This window comes from Arachis ipaensis, chromosome B10 (assembly GCF_059453495.1).
Source record: "Arachis ipaensis isolate K30076 ecotype BB chromosome B10, ASM5945349v1, whole genome shotgun sequence".
NCBI lineage: Eukaryota > Viridiplantae > Streptophyta > Magnoliopsida > Fabales > Fabaceae > Arachis > Arachis ipaensis.
In genome coordinates, this window is record NC_142435.1 from 1,162,980 (window position 1) to 1,183,051 (window position 20,072).

General features: G+C 33.6%; 5 protein-coding genes across 7 annotated transcripts; 2 read left to right on the forward strand and 3 right to left on the reverse strand.

Annotated features, from left to right (window-relative positions):
• Positions 1 to 482: 482 nt before the first annotated feature.
• Positions 483 to 4,954, forward strand: LOC148578925 (heparanase-like protein 1). 2 transcript variants are annotated; one of them, XM_016324702.3, is made up of 10 exons: positions 483 to 724; positions 1,905 to 2,169; positions 2,279 to 2,315; positions 2,546 to 2,726; positions 2,849 to 2,997; positions 3,079 to 3,312; positions 3,558 to 3,747; positions 3,865 to 3,990; positions 4,083 to 4,185; positions 4,276 to 4,954. In XM_016324702.3, the coding sequence occupies exons 2-10, from the start codon at positions 1,960 to 1,962 to the stop codon at positions 4,687 to 4,689; spliced, it is 1,644 nt and encodes a 547-aa protein (XP_016180188.1). In that variant the 5' UTR covers positions 483 to 724; positions 1,905 to 1,959; the 3' UTR covers positions 4,690 to 4,954. The 2 variants fall into 2 exon arrangements, with proteins under 2 accessions (XP_016180188.1, XP_088359111.1); XM_088502985.1 differs by having other exon boundaries at positions 496 to 1,398; positions 1,583 to 2,169.
• A 46-nt stretch (positions 4,955 to 5,000) lies between these two features.
• On the reverse strand, positions 5,001 to 7,597 carry LOC107622716 (SNAP25 homologous protein SNAP33). The gene is made up of 6 exons (XM_016324703.3): positions 7,416 to 7,597; positions 6,442 to 7,008; positions 6,165 to 6,258; positions 5,946 to 6,076; positions 5,462 to 5,559; positions 5,001 to 5,289 (listed from the first exon to the last, which is right to left on the reverse strand). Exons 2-6 carry the CDS (start codon positions 6,931 to 6,933, stop codon positions 5,190 to 5,192), a joined length of 915 nt encoding a protein of 304 aa, XP_016180189.1. The 5' UTR covers positions 6,934 to 7,008; positions 7,416 to 7,597; the 3' UTR covers positions 5,001 to 5,189.
• A 1,243-nt stretch (positions 7,598 to 8,840) lies between these two features.
• On the reverse strand, positions 8,841 to 11,701 carry LOC107623602 (uncharacterized). The gene is made up of 3 exons (XM_016325933.3): positions 11,292 to 11,701; positions 10,528 to 10,920; positions 8,841 to 9,549 (listed from the first exon to the last, which is right to left on the reverse strand). Exons 1-3 carry the CDS (start codon positions 11,526 to 11,528, stop codon positions 9,028 to 9,030), a joined length of 1,152 nt encoding a protein of 383 aa, XP_016181419.1. The 5' UTR covers positions 11,529 to 11,701; the 3' UTR covers positions 8,841 to 9,027.
• A 911-nt stretch (positions 11,702 to 12,612) lies between these two features.
• LOC107624365 (uncharacterized) lies at positions 12,613 to 15,800 on the forward strand. Of its 2 annotated transcripts, none has more exons than XM_016326863.3 (4): positions 12,613 to 12,968; positions 13,692 to 13,844; positions 14,717 to 14,796; positions 15,440 to 15,800. In XM_016326863.3, the coding sequence occupies exons 2-4, from the start codon at positions 13,731 to 13,733 to the stop codon at positions 15,516 to 15,518; spliced, it is 273 nt and encodes a 90-aa protein (XP_016182349.1). In that variant the 5' UTR covers positions 12,613 to 12,968; positions 13,692 to 13,730; the 3' UTR covers positions 15,519 to 15,800. The 2 variants fall into 2 exon arrangements, with proteins under 2 accessions (XP_016182349.1, XP_016182350.1); XM_016326864.3 differs by having other exon boundaries at positions 12,632 to 12,968; positions 13,698 to 13,844.
• Positions 15,801 to 16,614: 814 nt separating this feature from the next.
• Positions 16,615 to 18,813, reverse strand: LOC148578926 (septum-promoting GTP-binding protein 1-like). Its single transcript, XM_088502880.1, has 6 exons — positions 18,474 to 18,813; positions 18,285 to 18,396; positions 18,107 to 18,203; positions 17,950 to 17,989; positions 17,751 to 17,834; positions 16,615 to 17,166 (listed from the first exon to the last, which is right to left on the reverse strand). Exons 1-6 carry the CDS (start codon positions 18,771 to 18,773, stop codon positions 17,002 to 17,004), a joined length of 798 nt encoding a protein of 265 aa, XP_088359006.1. The 5' UTR covers positions 18,774 to 18,813; the 3' UTR covers positions 16,615 to 17,001.
• Positions 18,814 to 20,072: the final 1,259 nt, after the last annotated feature.

The following is a 20,072-nucleotide window of genomic DNA, read 5'->3' on the forward strand; positions in this document are numbered from 1 at the left end:
TATAAATTAAAATTTTTAATTATTTTTAATATCTTATTTTAATTATATCAAGTATTTAAAATATTTTTTTTGTTTTAATAAATAATAATATATAGTATATCTAAATTTATTTTAAAAATATATGTTAAGAATAAGACAGGACACGTTGACAGGTGATGGTATTTAGGTGTGTCCGAAAAAAAAATTTATTTTTTATTAAAACACGATTGGACACAGCAGACACACGTGTCCGAAATGTGTCCGACATGCTCAACAAAGTGTCCGTGCTTAATAGGATATTAATAATGATTAGGAATTCTAATTTATTTTTTTAATACTTAAAAAAATTAAAAATTTCAAATACATAATGTTATATTTTAAAAACATCAAAAAGAAAAATTATTGAAAACCTTTTTTTTTTTTAGAAATTAGGAGAATAATTTGAAGAATTAATTAGAATTTTTAATCATTATTATTATTATTATTATTATTATTGATTAGAGTGGGGTGGCTAACAACTCAGATAGGCACAACCGCTGTTGTACGGACACTGGAAGTGTCTCTGAAAAGTGAAAACCATATCAACATAAAAAAAGAAAAGAACCTTTTTTTATCAGTCACAAGAAGAAGCAGCCACCGCCATTATTGACCCATCACGCAGCTCAAAGAGTTGGATGGAACATTGATGTTTCTGAAGCTGCACAACAACAATTGACCCTTGTTCATTGATGATGTAACTGTAACTGTAAGCATTGTACTTTCTCTCATCTGGGTTCTTATGTTCTTATCAAAGTTTGTTCCTTTCTGTTGATCTGTGTTTGCATCTTCTTTGGGGGGTCTCTCATTTTTCTTTTGTCTTGTTGGGTTCTGATTATACATCTGGATTTAGCTTCTGGGAGAGTGATGGCAGCTGAAGAAAACAAACATCTGTCTATGACTTATGAATATATTTAGATTTAGATCTTTCATTATATTTAAATATTTTGTGTGACAATTTTTTATTTTAATCAGGAAAGATTTATTTTTTTTTTGAATTTCTTTTGACTGGATCAGAGATGAATTTATAGTGGGTTTTCTTAGATAAGAAAAGAATAATATAACTTGTTTGACTGAGTCTTCAAACTTCAAACTGAAGATTAACAATAGATCATGATTATTACTATTTTCTTTTTCTTAACTGAGATATCAACCATCAACCACTGCTCAACTGATTATCATGATTAATTAATGGCACAATGAAGTTATCCATCTATTTATTTATTTGTTACATGACTTTTCCATTCTAATGTTGTGATGGTATTTAGTTAGACATGTGATTCTGTTTTTGTTGAAAATTTGTTTTTCTGATAAAGTCTTTTCAGTGTGGGTAAAATTGCTTAGGGAATACTATCATTACCTGGTGAATTCATCACTAGAATTGCTACCTAAATTATCACAAAGCACTGGTGTTGCTCTTCACCATTACTATTTGACTATAGCTAATCTATATCACATGCCATCCTTAATTCAGAAGATCATAATATTCATCTCTTTTTTATTTTATTTTTTAAAGTATGTTATTGTTATATTCAATACTTATGTTATTGTTATATTCAAAATAAAGTATGTTATTGTTATATTCAATACTTATGAGTTATGACATGCCATCATTAATTCGGAAGATCACAATATTCACCCTTATTATTTTTCTGTTTATGAGTAAAGTATGTTATTGTTATCAGAATGTTCATAATATTTATGACATACCACATTAATTCAAAAGATCGTTGTATTCAAAATATTTCACTTTAGGCAAATCAAACATTTATGTAATATTAGTCTCAAAACATTTATCATTTCATATCTTCGAAATCAGACACAACAAAATTGCTATACTATATAGCTCCAGAAGATCTGTGTGTAATTTAGCTTTTCATCCCTTACAGAACTTAGTTTGGATTAGTTGTGTTGGACTTGGATAGCACTGTAACTGAGCCAATAATGGGAATCCATCTTGCATTGTTTCTTCTTTTGAGTGTTCTTCGCGTTACTTTAAGTCAAGATATTGCACATGGTTCACTTCTGGTAGATGGAGCTCAAGCAAAAGCCGAAACAGGTGATAACTATGTCTGTGCAACTATTGATTGGTGGCCTCATGATAAGTGTGACTACAACCATTGTCCATGGGGACATTCTTCTGTTTCAAATTTGGTGAGTATTTCTCTTAATTCATGTTTCTATTCAACTCCCTCTCCCAATTAGGACTTTGGAAAAAGAAGCTTTAGTCATTGTTCAATTCAATGTGGATTGATTTTTCCAGGATTTGACTCATCCTTTCCTTGCCAAAGCTATCCAAGGTTCGTGTATATTTGCATTTGTTAAGTAACAATATGCTTTCTCTAATACTTGCTCTGTTACTTTTTATCTGTCACTGTTACTTTTTGATACATCCTTGGATCTCTGTATTTGGATATTAGGAAGTATCAGAAATTGACAATAACATATAAAAGGGAAGGGCGTGAGTATCATATCCGGTATAGTGACTTAAAGTATGATGTTATTCTTTGAATAATGGTTGTGTGATTAGCTTTCAAGCCTTTGAGGATAAGACTTGGAGGTTCTTTGCAAGATCAGGTGCTGTATGATATAGGACTGCAAACTCCATGTCATCCATTTCAAAAGATGAGTGGTGGATTGTTTGGATTTTCGAAGGGATGTTTACACATGCAAAGGTGGGATGAGCTGAATCAGTTTTTCAATAAGACAGGGTGAGAATTTCTTCACCCTTTGTTGAGATTTCGGAATGACTTCCAACTTAGCTGCATTCTAATATTCAGTTGTATACTTATATGGCTGCTGTGGTAATTTAATTGGACTTTGACACTTGCAGAGTCATTGTGATTTTTGGACTGAATGCACTCCATGGGAAGCACCAGATTAGGCATAATGTTTGGGAAGGAGCTTGGGACCCTCAGAATACTTACGATTTTCTTAAGTACACTGTCTCGAAAGGATACAAGATTGATTCGTGGGAACTTGGTAGGAAAACGGATACTTATTTGTTAAAGTCATCCTCTGTTTGATGCTTGTGACTTACCTTTCTTGAATATTCTGCTGTAGGTAATGAGTTGAGTGGTAAAGGCATTGGTGCTAGTGTCGGTGTTGCGCAGTATGGAAAAGACTTGATAAAACTCAAACAAATTATTGATGTATTGTATGAGAACTCCAAGTTCAAACCTTCACTCGTAGCACCGGGTGGATTTTATGAAAAGCAGTGGTATGACAAGCTTCTTCAAGTTTCAGGTTCTGGCATAATCAATGTTGTGACTCATCACTTGTATAATTTGGGGCCAGGTTGGTCTATACTTACCTAACTCTTTCTAGTTTCTACTGCTGTCATTTTTACCAAATACTGTTTCCATTTCATTTTATCTATCATTGGAAGTGACAGTGACAGATAAAAGGGAATGGACCGAGTATTTGATATTGTAATATATCTATGTAATCCTTTCTTTTTCTACTTTTCCAATTTCTTGTAAGCAGTTTAGACTTTTGACTGGAATCAGTCAGAATCAGATGTAGTTAATTATCATTTTCAGGTAGCGACCAGCATCTCGAAAGGAAAATTCTGGATCCTATACGCTTGAGCAGGGTAGAATATATTTTCCGCAATCTTACAGAAACCATTCAAGAACATGGTCCTTGGTCTTCTGCATGGGTAGGAGAAGCTGGCGGTGCATACAACAGCGGCAGTCCTTCTGTTTCCAACTCATTCTTGAACAGCTTTTGGTAATCTTCATCGTCCATTCGAGGATTATGACATTGACATTCTATCGAGTTTATCTTGTATGCACTGACAGTACAGAGTGCATTAATTGTAAGTTTGGAAATTTCAATTTCTTACAGGTACTTGGATCAACTTGGAATGGCTTCCACCTACAACACTAAAGTTTATTGCCGGCAGACTTTAATCGGAGGGAATTATGGCCTTATCAATGTTACCACTTTCACTCCCAACCCTGACTATTACAGGTAAGTGGAAGTTGATAGCTGCAAAAACAACAAAGATTTATAACACTAAATCAGTGCTGAACATATCTATTTCTGTTCTTGTGTATGAACAGTGCACTATTGTGGCATCGGCTAATGGGAAAGAGGGTTCTTGCAGTTTCAAGTGATGTTTCTTCCCCATTTTTGCGCACTTATGCTCATTGTTCAAAAGACAGAGTAAGTGCATTAACTTGGAAAAATACAAGCTCTCTGTTTGTTTCAAAATTATCAAGCTTTGTTGAAATTCTCATCAATTTCATCATACAGGAGGGTGTAACACTACTACTTATCAACTTAAGTAATCAGACTCGTTTCATACTCAACATTCGGAACCCTGTGACCGCAAGTGTTGAAGAGAATAACACGGCCAAAACCACCCAGAAAGACGACGACTCATTCATTGCTCGCCTCAAGAGGGCGTTCTCTTGGGTCGGAACGAAAGGATCAGATGTGACATTCAGAGAGGAGTACCACTTAACTCCAAAAGATGGTTACCTTCGAAGCCAAACCATGGTGCTGAATGGTGTTCCATTGAAGCTAACAAACGAGGGAGATATACCAACATTGGAGCCAGTTAAAAGCAATGTGCATTCTCCAATATATATTTCTCCTTTGTCTATTGCATTTATTGTATACCCCAACTTTGATGCCCCAGCTTGTTCTAGGCACCGAAAACTTTAAAAGGATGTGTGGTTAGAAGAATGTTTTTATATCAGAATTGTTTTACAATATAAGATTTCAGCAATTTGAAAATCTTTTACAAACCACACGTCTTCTAAAGTTTTATCTATTGAATGTTGTACACTACACACTAGGACCATGGAATTGCATATCTCATGATAATTGTAAGTAATGAGCATTATTATAGCTTTTGCAATAACATAATATTTGAAGAAACATATAAGTTGTATAATGAACTTGTGAATAAAATTGCTGGTTTCAATTATTTTAGTTTCAGTTGAAGTTAACCCAAATTCTATCTTAATTGCACGTTTATGTATGAATCATATAGATTTCATAAATAATCTCAAAGATCAAATCAATACTATATTACATAAAAACTATAGTTTCATAGAATGTGCAAATCCCCATCCACAGAATAATGAAAAGTGTTGAAGCAGGGTAGGAAGGAAACAATACAAGTTGAAACCAATCTTATTATGATCTGCATCAGCACCGGCCTATTTTCTGAGTAGGTGACGCCCGCGTTGATTGGCACCATTCATGCGGATATTCAACATATCCGCATCAGTTTCAAAACCATCCAGGGCTTTGTTTTGTCTGCAACATTATCAAAATCACTTATAGTTAATTTCCAGTTAAACTATAACCGGAGAAAGCATCAATGTTGATCAGTTAAACTATAATCCTCACAAGAAACTACATTGGTGTTCAATAATATCTACAACTTATTAGAAAGTAAAATTAGAGAACACATAATCAATTGACTTACATATCGATTTCGGATCCCATGTCAATAGCCATGCCTTTAAGTTCTCCCAACAGATCACTTAAATCGGACAATGCATCGTCTTGCTTTCCATGTTCAACCTGTTTTGGGACACTATTCAGTATCTGAATTCAACAGTAACAACAAAGAAAACACTGTACAATAATATGAAGGGGAGTATGACAAACAAAAATTGCAGCATCCAGGCTGGAATAATAATAATAACTATAGCATGGTAGGTTATTGGTATGAGAAAAATACAATATTCTAAATAAGAGCAAACTACTAATTTGGTCCCTAGAAGATCAGTATGTATACTCTACACCTCAAGGCCAAAGAAGCTCGTGTATGCTACATGTCAAGGTATTAAATCATTCATGTGATGCTTCTATCAAAAGTTATTCGATGATATGGTTTATGACAATGGCAAACTATCTTGATCACAACACAAGATAATTGGACACACTTTCACTGCATTGACACATACCTCAACTTTTTCAAGTGCATTTGTTGGTTCAGAATGTGCCTTCTGTGTCCTTGACTGCCCTTTAGAAGCAGAAGTCAGTCCCAACTTCTCTTTCTGTTCCAAGTGGCTGCCCTTCGTTCTAACTGGATCATCTGTGTCATGAAGAACATAATGTCAATGGTCAAGATACTCCTAAAATTACTAAAATTTACAAGGTGAACAGATAAAAATAATATTAACCTCTGAAAACGACAGGTCCTTTAACTGTGCCTGGCTTCTTTGGTTTCCAGGTTTTGGAGAACATGCCACCAAGACTTCCCAAAAGCTTTTCTCCCTGCAACCAGTAATAAGATAACGAACATTTAGTCGATAATGCCATTCATATTCTCTTTGGAAAGGAACGCACAACAAAAGCGGCAACATTGTTTTCACCAAGGTATAACACCACAAAGAAACCACCAATACACTAGGCCCAAAACAACTGCGCTAATTAACTATGCAATAACAAGAACAATACCCGACTCAAATCTTGGTCAATGTCAACAGCGACATTGTGACTCCTGGTAATCTGCTCGCCTTGTTGATGCAGCATCACCAAAGTTTTGGTCGCATCCTCTCTTATCTCCTCGGCTATCTTCAACGAGTTCTTCACCGACTTGGTGGTCTCTTCAGCCTTGTAAACAGCATAATTCTCCAACTCTTGCACTGATTGACTCTCCAAACCTCCAGAGTCACGGAAATCACTCTTAAATCTGTTCCGATCGGCAGATGAAAAGGCATGAGATGAAGATGAACCGTGCCCGTGGGTATCAACATCATCAAAGGGGTTTGTGCTAACTTCATGCGAAACTAATGCATGGTGATCAGACTTCCTGGCCGAATTATACTTCCTGTTACCATTTGCCTCATCATCAGAATCAAACGGATTGGAACCTGATTTAACATGATAGGCAGGGTCGGCAGAGCTAGGCTTAGCAGCTTTCAGAGGAGATTTCTTTGAACCAAACATTCTCTCTCAGAAGGATTTGATCAGATATAGACAAAACAATTATCCTATCTGATATCAAGACAAATTAACTTGTACCTAAAAATGCAAGCAAGAATTATTCAATAATCATTGATACAAGCCAACAAACAAAACCAAACAAACAGAGTCGAGATTCTTAGCACACTCATCAGGTAATCAATTACAGCGAGTTTGGAATCCCCTCAAAAATCGAATTTAGGGATTCCTAGTTTTACTCTTCTCACTCTTCCTAGTCAACACGAAACCAAAATTCACAACAAACTTTGAAGTAAAAAAAATCGAAACTTCACAAAATAGCTGCTAAGAAAAACAACAAAAACAGCATCCCAAGTTTTTCTTTTTTCCAACAGAAACCATGTATAACAGAAAATGAGAAAGAAATCACGAAGGAATAGCAGAAACCACATGAAAAGATCGAAAATTGAAGTGATAAAAAAAGTAGGAAGCATGAGATAGTTAGTTACCTTGAAGAAATGTAAAGAAGAGCGCGAGAAGTGAGAAGAGCAAAGTTGAAGAACACGAGACGCGCAATGAAGAGGAGAGAGAGATAGAGAGGGTTGGATTGAAGTTTGAAATTGGCAAAGTAAACGCGGACAAGGAAGCTTTGTAAATGCAAAATGGAAATGGAAGCAGTCAAGATTCAACCTCGTCAAATAGAATTTATTTGATCATTTATTAACTTTTTTTTTTTTTTTTTTTACCAAAGATAGGAGACTCGAACCTGCAACCTCTTAATTGAGTATGGGGAATGGGGAGTCTATGCCATTTGAGCTATTACTCATTGGCAAAATTTGGAAAGATAGGAGACTCGAACCCGCAACCTCTTAATTGAATATGGAGAGTCTATGTCATTTGAGCTATTACGTATGGGGAGTCTATGCCATTTGAGCTATAACTCATTGGCAGTTAACTTGTTCTTTATCCATTCTGTAAAAAAAAAAAAATATATATATATATATATTGAATGATATTTATACATAATCCAATGCTAATAACTAATTAGTAATTACTGTAAGTATGTATCTTTTAAATATTATCTTTTAAAATTAACGGTAATACTAAAAAAATAGTCAAAATTTATTTTATTTAGTGTTCATTAAACAAATTCTGACTGATTTTGGCTAAATTTTTTTTGTTACTAAATATTTTCGATAACTAATAAATGATATGATAAATTTAAAAATTAGTTTTTTTTAATGATATGATAATATTCAATTGAATATTTGTGTAAAATTATTTTACTTTTTTATTGATAAATAAAAATTAAATTTTTAAATATTTTTTTTGGATATTCAAATTCTTAAATATTATTTTTGGATTTTAATAACTTACCAATTGAATAGTGAATATTATAGAAAGAAAAAAATAAGTTGCAATTAATAAAAGATATTTTTTTGTATATTTTTAAAATTTATAAATGTTCAATTAATTTACTGATTATCTTAATAAATATGATATATGATATATAATAAGACATAATGACATTGTTTAATCCATCTAATTAACCTTATCTAATGAAATAGTTATTGTGTTGTCATTTCAATAAATATGTATAGTTAAATTTAAAAAAATTTTGAAAGAAAGAGAGCACAAAAGTTGATTGGTGAACTATGCAACATATACATCAAAATCAGTAACTATAAATTACATATTAAAATACAAAATAAACATAAAAAGTAAGTTAAATACTACATGTAATTATATACATACATAATAATTAATTTTTTGTGTAGCCGTAACATTTTTCTATTAAGAATAGCATATCAATTTATCCTTTCTTTAAATTTGGACCTTGTTTTGAATTAGATGGTAATGTCAGTTTAAACTCAAAAATGTCAAACAGAGTATGGTTGACAAAATGTAATAGGATAAAGAAGATTTGATGTTACTAAAACAACAGAACTCTATTGTTCCATCTCCTTCCACCAATCCAAACATAAAAGTACGCCCTAAGAAGCTATACAATACAATGCCAGATCAAAGACTTTGAAATTGAAATGACAAGCAAAAAAGTAGTGATCACAGCATTAGCTCTACAAATTTTGATCACATGTTAGCACTAATAAATTAATAATCTCAGCTAGCAGTTGTCCCATTTGACTCCAAATTTTGCTTCTTCACCATAGCAGCATGTTTATGGCCAATAAGGTGAGCATTGAAAACTGTCTCGCTGTTGCATACAACATTACAAGCAGTGCACGTTCTAACAGAATCTGCAGCAGTGCCACCTTCTACAACCTTGAGCTTCTTTGCCTCGATATCCAAGTCCTTAGCCTTCTTTGCTTTTGGTTTATCGGTATCCGGCTTTTCCTCCGATTTCACTTTATCAGTATTCGGCTTTTCCTGCGGGCCAATTAACAGTTTGGCGGCATTTGCACTGGCTTCTGGTTTTGACTGTTTCTCCAAGTTTTTGAGATGTTTCTTCCCCGCTAAGTGTGAAACATACATATCCCTGCTATTACAAGTAACCTTGCAAGTGTCACACCATACAGGTTGCATAACCTTGACCTTCTTTGGTGCTTTTTTCCAAGGACCAATACCTTGACTCTTAAATGCAGCAATGTATGGACCAATCCCGTTGTTGGACATCAATGCAACCTGTCAAATGATCAAAGATGACTTGAGTTGGAAAAATCTAATTGTTCCCTTAACCCAGAGAAATGTGGTCTTTGAATACAACAAGCTTAATTGATCCAAGTATAAAAATACAAGCAGAAAAAGTGAGGACAGAGAAATAATAAGGATTGCAAGCAGTTAACCATAAGCCAATAACATCGACAGACCCAATTTTAAACCTGATAATATATAATTTAAAACACGAATTTAACAATTCATAGTATCCTCCGTCATCAAAAGTTAAATATCGGATAATGGATATACTTGATTGGCATATCATTTAAAGAGAAGTCATTAAATATGAAGGAGTAAGTATTCCAAAGTTATTGGCTCCAAGGTTAAACAGTCATAACCATTCCATTAGTAGCATTAGCGAACCAGTTCTACAAATCAAAAACCGTTTGGAATTCAGTGGTTAAGAATTCATAAGGTTTAGTGATTAATGCTTAGGAATAATAAGAGAAAGGAGCTTCAGATTAGCATTATGGCACATTCAACATAGCTGCAACAACTCGTGTACTATGAGAACACGATGCGCAAATATATTGCTGCAGCTTATGCCTATAATACTCTCATCATCAGCTTCTCCTTCTGCTCCTACCATACAATTCAACTTGCCCCCAAATACAAACATCGCCAGAAATTGGCACACCTTAATTAGGGTTTTTGGTTTCATCCAACTTTCGTGAGGCAGGGTGCAGGGCTACGAGAGATCCCTTTAAATATCAAGTGATTCATGCTGCGATGTCGTTTGGACACTTTGGAATTTAGCTGGGTAATATCAATTTCTTTGTGAAACAAGTTTAATACAACAAGTTATGCCTACAAGAGGGTGTTTGGATAAGCTCTAAAAGAAATCATGAACCATGGCATAAATATACATGAATAAGGAGAAAAAAAGGAAGCAAAATCTACAACCTATGCATCGAAAACAAAAGGATAATTCAAATTACAGTTCACCTGAGCCGCATGCTTTTTTCCTGCTATATGTTTGTTATATACATCTTGGCTGTTGCACACAATGTTGCAAATTGTGCAAATCTTCGTAGAATCAACCGGTGCACCACCATTTGAAAGCTTCCGTTTCTTTACCTCGCTGCATACACTTGTTTGACTTTGTACATTTGCTTGCATGGGATTAGCAATTATCTGCATATTCTTCTTGTGTTTCTTTCCAAATATGTGCTTTTCATAAACGTCTTTGCTATTACAATCGATTTTGCAAACTTCACATCTCATTGATTTGGAGCCTTTGGTTTGGTTAGCCTCCTCATGAGTGAAAATTTGCTGTAACCATGTGCCGTCGTAAGTCAAAGGCAAACTTGAAGACATTGATGATGATGATCCAACAGCCTGCATTATCAGAATCAATGTAATCCAGAACCAAAATGCAAATTTGAGTATAAATCATCTACAATCCAAGAGGACAAAGGTTAAATAAACTTTTCCTTTTTCGGTACTGATATCAAATGCACTTTACCTCCCTAATTGCATTTCTATCATCCCTATAAAAAACTAAGCATTCCATAATCAATACCTAAAATTCCATAATCAAGATTCCTCCTCCCACCGTTAATCATGTTTATATGCAAGTTATATAAATAAATAGCCTTCTAAGTTCAAACAATATCAATAAATGCACCCCAAGTAGCATAACACAAGAAAAGAACCAAGAAAAGAACCAATGTTATCGTTCCCAAAGCTGAAAACTTTGGTATACTTACAGCATCATATCCAACGGATTCAGGTTGTTTAACGATCCAATTCTGAGGATCAGTTGATTGTGGGGCAGCATAAGAGTAAGAAGGAGCAACGGAAAGGGTTGAATTTGAAATATAGGAGCTGCAATTGGGAACTGGGTCGGTTCCAGGAGGGTGAATAGAAGGTTCTGAAGCCCAAAGGAATGGGTTTGAAGATGGATAGAAATGTTGCATCTGCTGCTGCTGCTGATGTGGATACATATTTTTGGGGTTTAGGGTTTACAGTGTGGCCACTCTCTCAACTGATGATGTTACATTTGCAACAACAGAAACACCATGATCGGAATTCGGAAGGTCGAAGAAAGAGAAAGATAGAAAAGAAGCGCACACAGGTGAACCTAAATCGGAAATGAAATTGCAGAAGCAAATCTCCTAAAGAGAAAGGATTCAAGGGCTAATAGCTGCTTCTCTTTTTTTGGTTTCTGGGCCTTTTTAATTAATGGGCTTCCATTTTTTTGGTGACTAATGGGCTTTCATTTAATATCTCCACTTTTTTTTCTTTAGTTTTTATTTTTTTTAAGTTGACGAGGAAAATACTAAATTATCACCTTCATCGATTTCAGCTGAGTTTTTACCTTGTCTTAAACACGTGAAATTATTAGGGGCGGTCGTGGTACAGTTTGGATCGATTTTGAGTCAAAAACTCATCCGATCCGAACACTAGTTTTACTTACGGTGCGGTTTGGATTGAATGCTTTTTTTAAAAAAAAAATCTGATCCAATTTTAAATAGTTTGGATTAGATTGGATTTGTGGTTTTGTAAATTAAAAAAATTAAATACATATAACAAGTCTTAACATCAAATTTTAAATAATCAACAATGACACTAGACAAAAAAAAATAATCGATAATGACATAACAAATCTCAACAATATCTTTAAAAACTAATGATAACATAACAATGGAAATAAAATTTTAGATTAGTTAAAATAAATAAATAAATAACATTTTGAACATAAAATATTTATTAAATAATAATAATACATGAATAATATAAAAATGTATAACAAATTGAACATGTTAGAAGTATAATTATAAATATAATAATAAAATAATAATATTATAATACATTATGCGGTTTAGATTGAATTGGATTGGTTATATCCGAAATCTGATCCGATCCAGCGGTTTACAAAAAATAGAATCCAATCAAATCCAAATTAACATGATTTTAGTCTATTTTCAATTTAGATCGAATTGAATAAACGATTTAATGATCGGTTTGAATTTGAACACCCCTAAATTGTCAATTGCAAGTGAGTCGTCACCGTAAAAAATTTGAATAAATATCGAATTCGTCTTAAAAAATTGAATAAATTCGCCTTACTCACAGTCATCCCCGCCGTTTTCTCCATTGCCGGCACATCACCCTCCAGTCGGCATCGCTTCTTGCTCTCGCCGGCGCCCCTAAGCTCCGCAGCGATTCTCTTCCCTGTTTTGCTGACGTTCTTTCTCTCCCCGAGGCCTGAGTTCTGCCGCTTCTGTCTTGTACTCGAGTTCCGGTGCCGCTGCTGTCCGCGAGTCGTCGTTGCTCGGTGGCATCAGATCTGCTGCCTCAAGCTCCGCCGTTCCCTTCTCCGGCTTGTCTGCTGCCTTCCTCCACTTCTTCGAACTGTTCTGCAGCTGATCTGGCTCTCTGTGGTACTGTTTCCCAAACTTTGACAGTTAATTTTCAAACTTTGCAGCTGATAGACAAAAGCAACTGGTAAATATTTGCTGGCATAGAAGCAAGTGCGGTTGAATTTAGCAAGATTGCAATTGATTCTCGTGATATGCATGTTTGGATACATTTACCTTTTACCTAATGCCAAAAATTACAAAATTTCATCACTTACACTGCTGTATTATCAAACTATAAGTTATTAGCCATCAATCCAGCATTGAATTTTTCAATTGTTACAGAACTTTAGAAAACCGAAATTTTATAAGTTCATACAAAAAGTTGTGATATTAGTATTTGATATCAATTTAAATCGAACTGCATTGTGAATATATATCTGATATGAGAACATGACATTGCTACCAACAATATTAGGGAGATTTTTTTTTTCTTTTTATTTATTGATTTACAATCTCGTGGATCAAATGTTCAATGTTAAATGATAATTCTAATAAGGTTTGAGCTTGCTAGTACTGTACTTCCCCTTAACTTAGCATATTCTAGTATGCATAATGCGTTTTGATTTTCTTCAGTCATAAATTTTGATGTTTAAACTTGTTTGTGAATTTTTAATGATAAATTATAGAGAAGTTATTATGTAAAATTGTGAAAAACTTTGAATTTTATTAGCTTAGAAATCATTGAATTTAAATATTTAAAATTATATGTTGAATCTTTTATAATGTTATTTCTATTTAAAAAAGGTTCAGTTGAACTAAGAAGAAGAGGATTAGAGGAAGAAGATGAGCGAACCGAGGCCAGTGCCGAGGAGAGAGAGTCCATGGGGAATCACCGGAGAGGGTCATCGTGAACCCAAAGCCCACCGGTGTAACGACCGTGTTGAAGATGTCGTTCAGGTGAAACCCCCTTCATCAATTTCACCCCATTTTTTCCAGTTGTCTTCTTTTCTTTCAAAATCGTTTCATTTGTGTTCCATAGTTTGCATTTTTATGAGGTCCATTTTGTAATGTCTATTCTTGTGATCACAAACCGCCAACCCTTCGGCCATAGCCATCAGAGCAGAAGGACCGGGATAAGTTATATTGTTAACATAAAAAAATCCGATACAATCGGTTCCAAAATCGGGATGGTGAAAACTCAGGTGAAGTCGACTTCACGGGAAGCTGACATCTGAGAATCGTTGGATGAAAATTTAGTCAAATCAGTCAAATCATCTAACGGCTCTCAGGTATCAACTTCACGTGAAGTCGACTGCATTTGAGTTTCTACCGTGTATCTGGCCCAAGGGGATTTAACTTGGATCTCCTTAACCATTCATAAAGGGCCAAAACATATATTTAAGTCGCATGTTGCTTTTGTTGTTTTTCATTTTGATTTTATTTTGTTTTGTTTTGTTTTATTTTGATTCTTTCTATATTCATGATTGTTTGGTTTTCATTTCGTGCAATTTTGCCCTGAGAAAATTGTAAATGAGTCCCAAGTTTCATAGTTTTCACAGTGACAATGGAAGCATTCTTGCTACTAACATGACTCTTTCTAAATTGTGCCTCAATGTGTAAAATTTGTCGAAATCTCATATTAGAACACAAGATAGAGGATAGAAATATGCAAATTTTGTATATGTATATATATATATAAGTATATAACCTATTAGAATGGCCATGATAGAATGGCTAATGTGAGTTGAGTTTTGAGGTCTATGGTTATTTCAGCTTGTTATCTTTATTTAGTTGGTATAAACTTGTTGTTATTGTCTCAAATTGTGCAGGCTTGTTTCGAGGGAAACCCATTTAAGACAGTTCCAGGGCCTTTCAAGCTCTTCTGGAAATGCATGCGTTCTAAACCTGGGTGAGTATTATTGGTATCATCTATCTATGCTGGACTATGAATATCTTTACTACTGAATGTTGTGAATTAGTTCAACATTCAATTTCAACATATGCATGTCTATATAGTATATACTACAACAACAACAACAAAGCCTTGTCCCATTAAGTGGGGTCGGCTACATGAATCAAACGACGCCATTGTGCTCTGTCATGTATCATGCTAAAGTAGTTAGACTATAACCTTGACGAAATAGATGTTAGGGCAGTCGTTTCGGCATTCATTGAGAATGTGGACCCATAAGTAAGTAGGGCGCTTTGAGTCCGTTCTTTTGGGTATTATAGACCCTGGTATTCATTGAATTTCTAAACGATTGGGAGGATTCAATGAAAGAGAAAGAGTCAGCCTTCTTGGTAATTACCTAAGTAATATTGCTATATTACATTAGGTTACTCCATAAGTTCTTGAAACCTAGAGAGGCTTTATGCAAAGAGTTAGTCATTATTAGAATCATATCAACTATTTCTTGATGCGCATACAATGAAGCTGGCAATTTTATTGTGGGCAGGAGTTTTCCTATCTCACAAATAGCCCCTAAAAGTTTTCTAATTGCATTTTTGCGAGTGTTTTGTCATGTTGCTTATGACAGTTTTGGATTTTGCAGTGAGGAACCAACGGAGCCATTTACCTATCTGGATTTGGAACCTCCAAAGAGAGAGGAGAAACCTGTAAAAGTTGAGTAATGCCATTCCTACAAATCCCTTTGGTTTCAACTTTATCACTCAACATGGATGCTTTTTATGCAAATCATATGTAACTAAATCTATCTCTGTTGTTTTGCCATGCAAAATAGGCATTATATGCATCTTGTTCTGCGGTATATGTTGGCATGTTGCTTGTCCAATAAAAAGCATGGCCACTTGCATTGTTGAAATAACTTTAACAATAATTTCTTGATCACATGTTCATTGTTATAATCGCCACAAATAGCATGTTTGTTACGTAGAATATAAATTCCAGTGTTTGCAACTCCTTGCTCCACCACTTGCTGTAAAATTAAAATGATAAAACATACCTCTTTCCTAAGGAATGATAATGTTGTCTTTCAAAATTTAAATATCATTCTTATTACATTGGGACATTGAGTTACTTTTGAAATGTTTGGAATACAAATAGAAGGGAAAAAAAATTAGAAACAATTATTTATCCAAAATGCAGGGACAAAAATAATATTGTAACCAATAATTTAAATTAGACAAATGAGTTTGTAATTATATTTACTTTGTAAGGTACTTGATTATTATCTTTCAAATGTCAAAGAAAAACTTAAATAACGATTCCAACTTCAAAGATTAAATTGGCGCTTTACTCTGTAATATCTTATATCAATGGAGCCATGTGATAAGTCTTCTGTAATTAGTTTATATTAGGTTAAATTATACAGTTGGTCCCTACACTTTTAGTGAAATTGCAAATTAGTCCCTATACTTTAAAAGTTTGTAATTTGGTCTCTAAAGATAATTAAAATTTGTAATTTAGTCACTATCGTTCAAAAAGTGTTTGATTTAATAGAATATTCTCAGTATATTCTCTATTTTAACAGAATATTCTATTAAATCAACACTTTTTGACCGGTGGGACTAAATTGTAAATTTTAATTCTCTTTAGTGATCCAATTACAAACTTTTAAAGTATAGGGACCAATTTGCAATTTCACTGAAAATGTAGGGACCAACTGTGTAATTTAACCAAAATAAGTTTCAAAGTAAAATGTTCATTTGCAAAATGAGTTTATATTGAACTCATTGAATAAAAGTTGCCAAGGAAAACAACATAACATGAATGAAAAAGGCACAATAATTGTGATCCATGAGGAAACACGCCATTATTTTCACTCAATCTAAATACATATCACGTAGTCCTATTACATTTTGATGGTGGGTTGAACATGTCCCTGTCCCTCATATAAAAATGACAAGAGCATGAATTCAAGCTTAATCCTTGGTTCTCTATAGAAATATTTGTAGTACTTACTATTTTTTTAAAACACCAAGTTGATTCATCATCTCCACTTTTAAATAGAGTGTAGAACTTTAAAAAAAAAAAAAGGATCAATATCTCAACCTAACAACTCGATTGCCCTATGAGGTTTGCCAACTCTCTTGAGGCCCGGTTGACAGAGTACTTAATAAGATGAAAAGCACTTTGATCATTCTATGTATCCTTTTAGAAATCAATTATTGGCTCTCCAACATTAAGATTTCTTTCCAATGTCCATGGTAAGTCAAAAAGTTTGGCAGTGATGAATTTGAAGACCTTATTGACATTGATATTGTAGGTGGCACTTGAAAAGAACAATGTTGCATTGAGGGCTTTGGCATATGCTCTTGCCTGTTCCATGTGACAAACACATCACAAACATCAATTATCATCTTGTTTAATATATGATATTCTGTCTTCTAAAGCTTATGGTACTAAACATGCTGTGCTTGTTAATTAATAGGCATGAGAATATGGGGTGGTGGTGGATTCGTTTTCCTTTCCTTTAGGTTCAATGATCATTCAACATGCATTGTTTTTTACTTTTTTCCAAATAATCAAACATGGGGTCCCATATGATTAATTGAATATTAGGTATGAACCAGTTTGCAGAGATTCTTTAAAGTTATGCAGGCAATTCTACCCGGTTTTAAAGGGAAATAACTGGTTTATTTTGGTCTATTTTGATATACTATCAGTGTAAAAATAACTATATTGATACTGACCGTGTGAATAGTCATAAAAAAAATGATGTGATTAAACGGTTATGTAAAATGTTTTACACTGTCAATGTATCAAAATAAAACTCTTTTGACATTATATGAAATACTACTTGTTTATGACTGAGGGTTAATTTTATTTTCACTAGATGCAGGAGTATTATACCTTAACTTTTTTATGGTAGATGATCAATTAAGAATGTCTTTAAATTTTACCTGACTGGCTATGGTCCATTGCATATCAATTGGGAGCTGAATGAAATCATCAAACTTGGTTCCTACCAATACTGGAATTGCTGTCTGCAAAAATTTAAGCACACATCATTAATAAACATTCTTGCAAAACTGCCTTAACACCTCAATAAACAAGATTCATCATATATAAATCACAATGCCAAAATATATAATAATATACCCTGTTCCATTTCCTGGCTTCTTTATACCACCCTATGACACTGAAATCAACCAATTCACAACCATGCAATAAAATTGAAATCAGATTGGTGGGAACTGGGAACTCATCTAAGCCAACTAGATTGAATTCTAAAACAAACAGCAGATCATGTTCATACCTGTTTAGTGTGCATCTACTAGTGAGATCAAACATAATCAAAATTGCCACAGAGTCCTTGCATGCTAATGGGATTTGGTCCTCTGATTTTTCATCACCTGCATGGATTAATTAGTTAACTAATTACAACAAAAAATTCTTAACTTGTATCTTAATCATGGATGTATGTAGGTAGGTACCTGCTATTTCCCAGATAGAATATGAGATTCGAGCACCTTCTACAATTAAAGTTTTGCTATGGTGTTCACCTTGCTTGTTATCTTTTTCAGTTTCAGCACCTACATATTTCATCTACAACAATAAAAACCATTAAAATTTGAATTCAATAGCTGATCAAAATAGATTGAAATTTGATTAAGAAGGCTAACCAAGAAGCTTGTTTTTCCAATATGGGAATCACCCAAGAGGCTTATCTTCAATGAAACCAAGTCAGAGTCCATGTCATGTGTGTGAAGAAGCTGATGAGGTGGTGGTGTTACCGGCTCCACCAACTCCACGGCGGAGGAGGAGGAGGAGGATGGTAACAGCATGCGGCGGTAGAGAGAAGGAGGGGAGCAGAGGAGGAAGTGGTGGAAGAGGCGATGAATGTATCGCCGGAGGATGGAAATGCGGTGCTGAATGCGGCGGCAGAGGCTGCCTCGGATGATACTCCGGCGAAGCTGGAACATGTTTTCTTGTTTCTTTTCGTTGAAAAATATGTTTGCTGTTTTGTTGTGTTTTGTGTGTGTGCTTTGTTACCTTCATTCTCATGAGTATATAAAGAGAAAGGGCATTGTTGGAATAAAAAAATATGTATATATTATAGGAGTATTCCCTATTATATTTTTACATGTTCTCAAGAATAATTGATGATACCTTCAGACTCAAGTTACTTCAAAATTAGACTGTACATTTATGGAAGGGAAGAGGCACTTTAATTTAAATTAAAAAGAGTTGACTCAATTTGAAATAACTCTACAAAAAGAGGGGAAAAAATGAAAAAAAAATTTGGATAAATTGTCATTTTTAAAAAGTTTAATTATTTTATTAGTCTTTATAGTTTTATCAAATTTACAATTTTTTTTTTTTGGTGACTAAATTTTTTTTTCTTTTTTAATTTTAAAAACAGTGTAAAGACCCAATTGAAAAGAAAAAAAAAAGTATAGAGATCTAATTGAAAATTTGATGAAACTGTAAGGACCTTAAAAAAATTAGATATATAGTCATTTTCAAAAGGCTAACATGCTGAAATATGAAACAAAACTTGATCACAAGAGATTTATGTAGTTGTGAATTGATTTTTATTTATCTGAAGGTTTTCAATATTTGTTGGAGTAAAGCTAATATGAAATACATTAATCATTTGCACAGACACATCTTTAATTTCTTGATTTAATTAAGAATTATTTTAATTTATTAAATTTTAAGGCCATATTAAAAATGATGAAGAATCATTTTTGGCTTGCCTTTGTCTTTCTTTTTTTATATATATATTTTGGATTAATATCTGTGTATAATTTTGTTAGTTATATATTATTGGCAGTTCAATTAAGCTGGCAATAATATTAATAGACTATATCTTGCATTTTCCCTAGGCAAAATTTAAATTCTAAGAGAATTATAGACTACTCTAACTAACTCATATGATTGCATGATGAAAAATCAAAAATGTATTGTCAGTTATAAATATTAAATAAAATGTAATACCAAATACAAAGCATATATGAAATCATTTAAAAAATAAGCTTTTGCTTTACCCAGAAAGGATAAACAAATAAGCTTTGCAGCTGAAAAACAAGACAAGATCATGCATAGGTTGTAAACATGTTCCCATAGAAAACATGTGGAATGGGAGACTGCCCATATTGTAATATTGTTTATTTAGATGAATAATTTTAAAGTAAGTTTTATAATTATAGGCCATAAGACCCACATGCTGAAATTATTTAATCAGTTATGGAGTCTTGCCGAATTCTATAATAATGCAT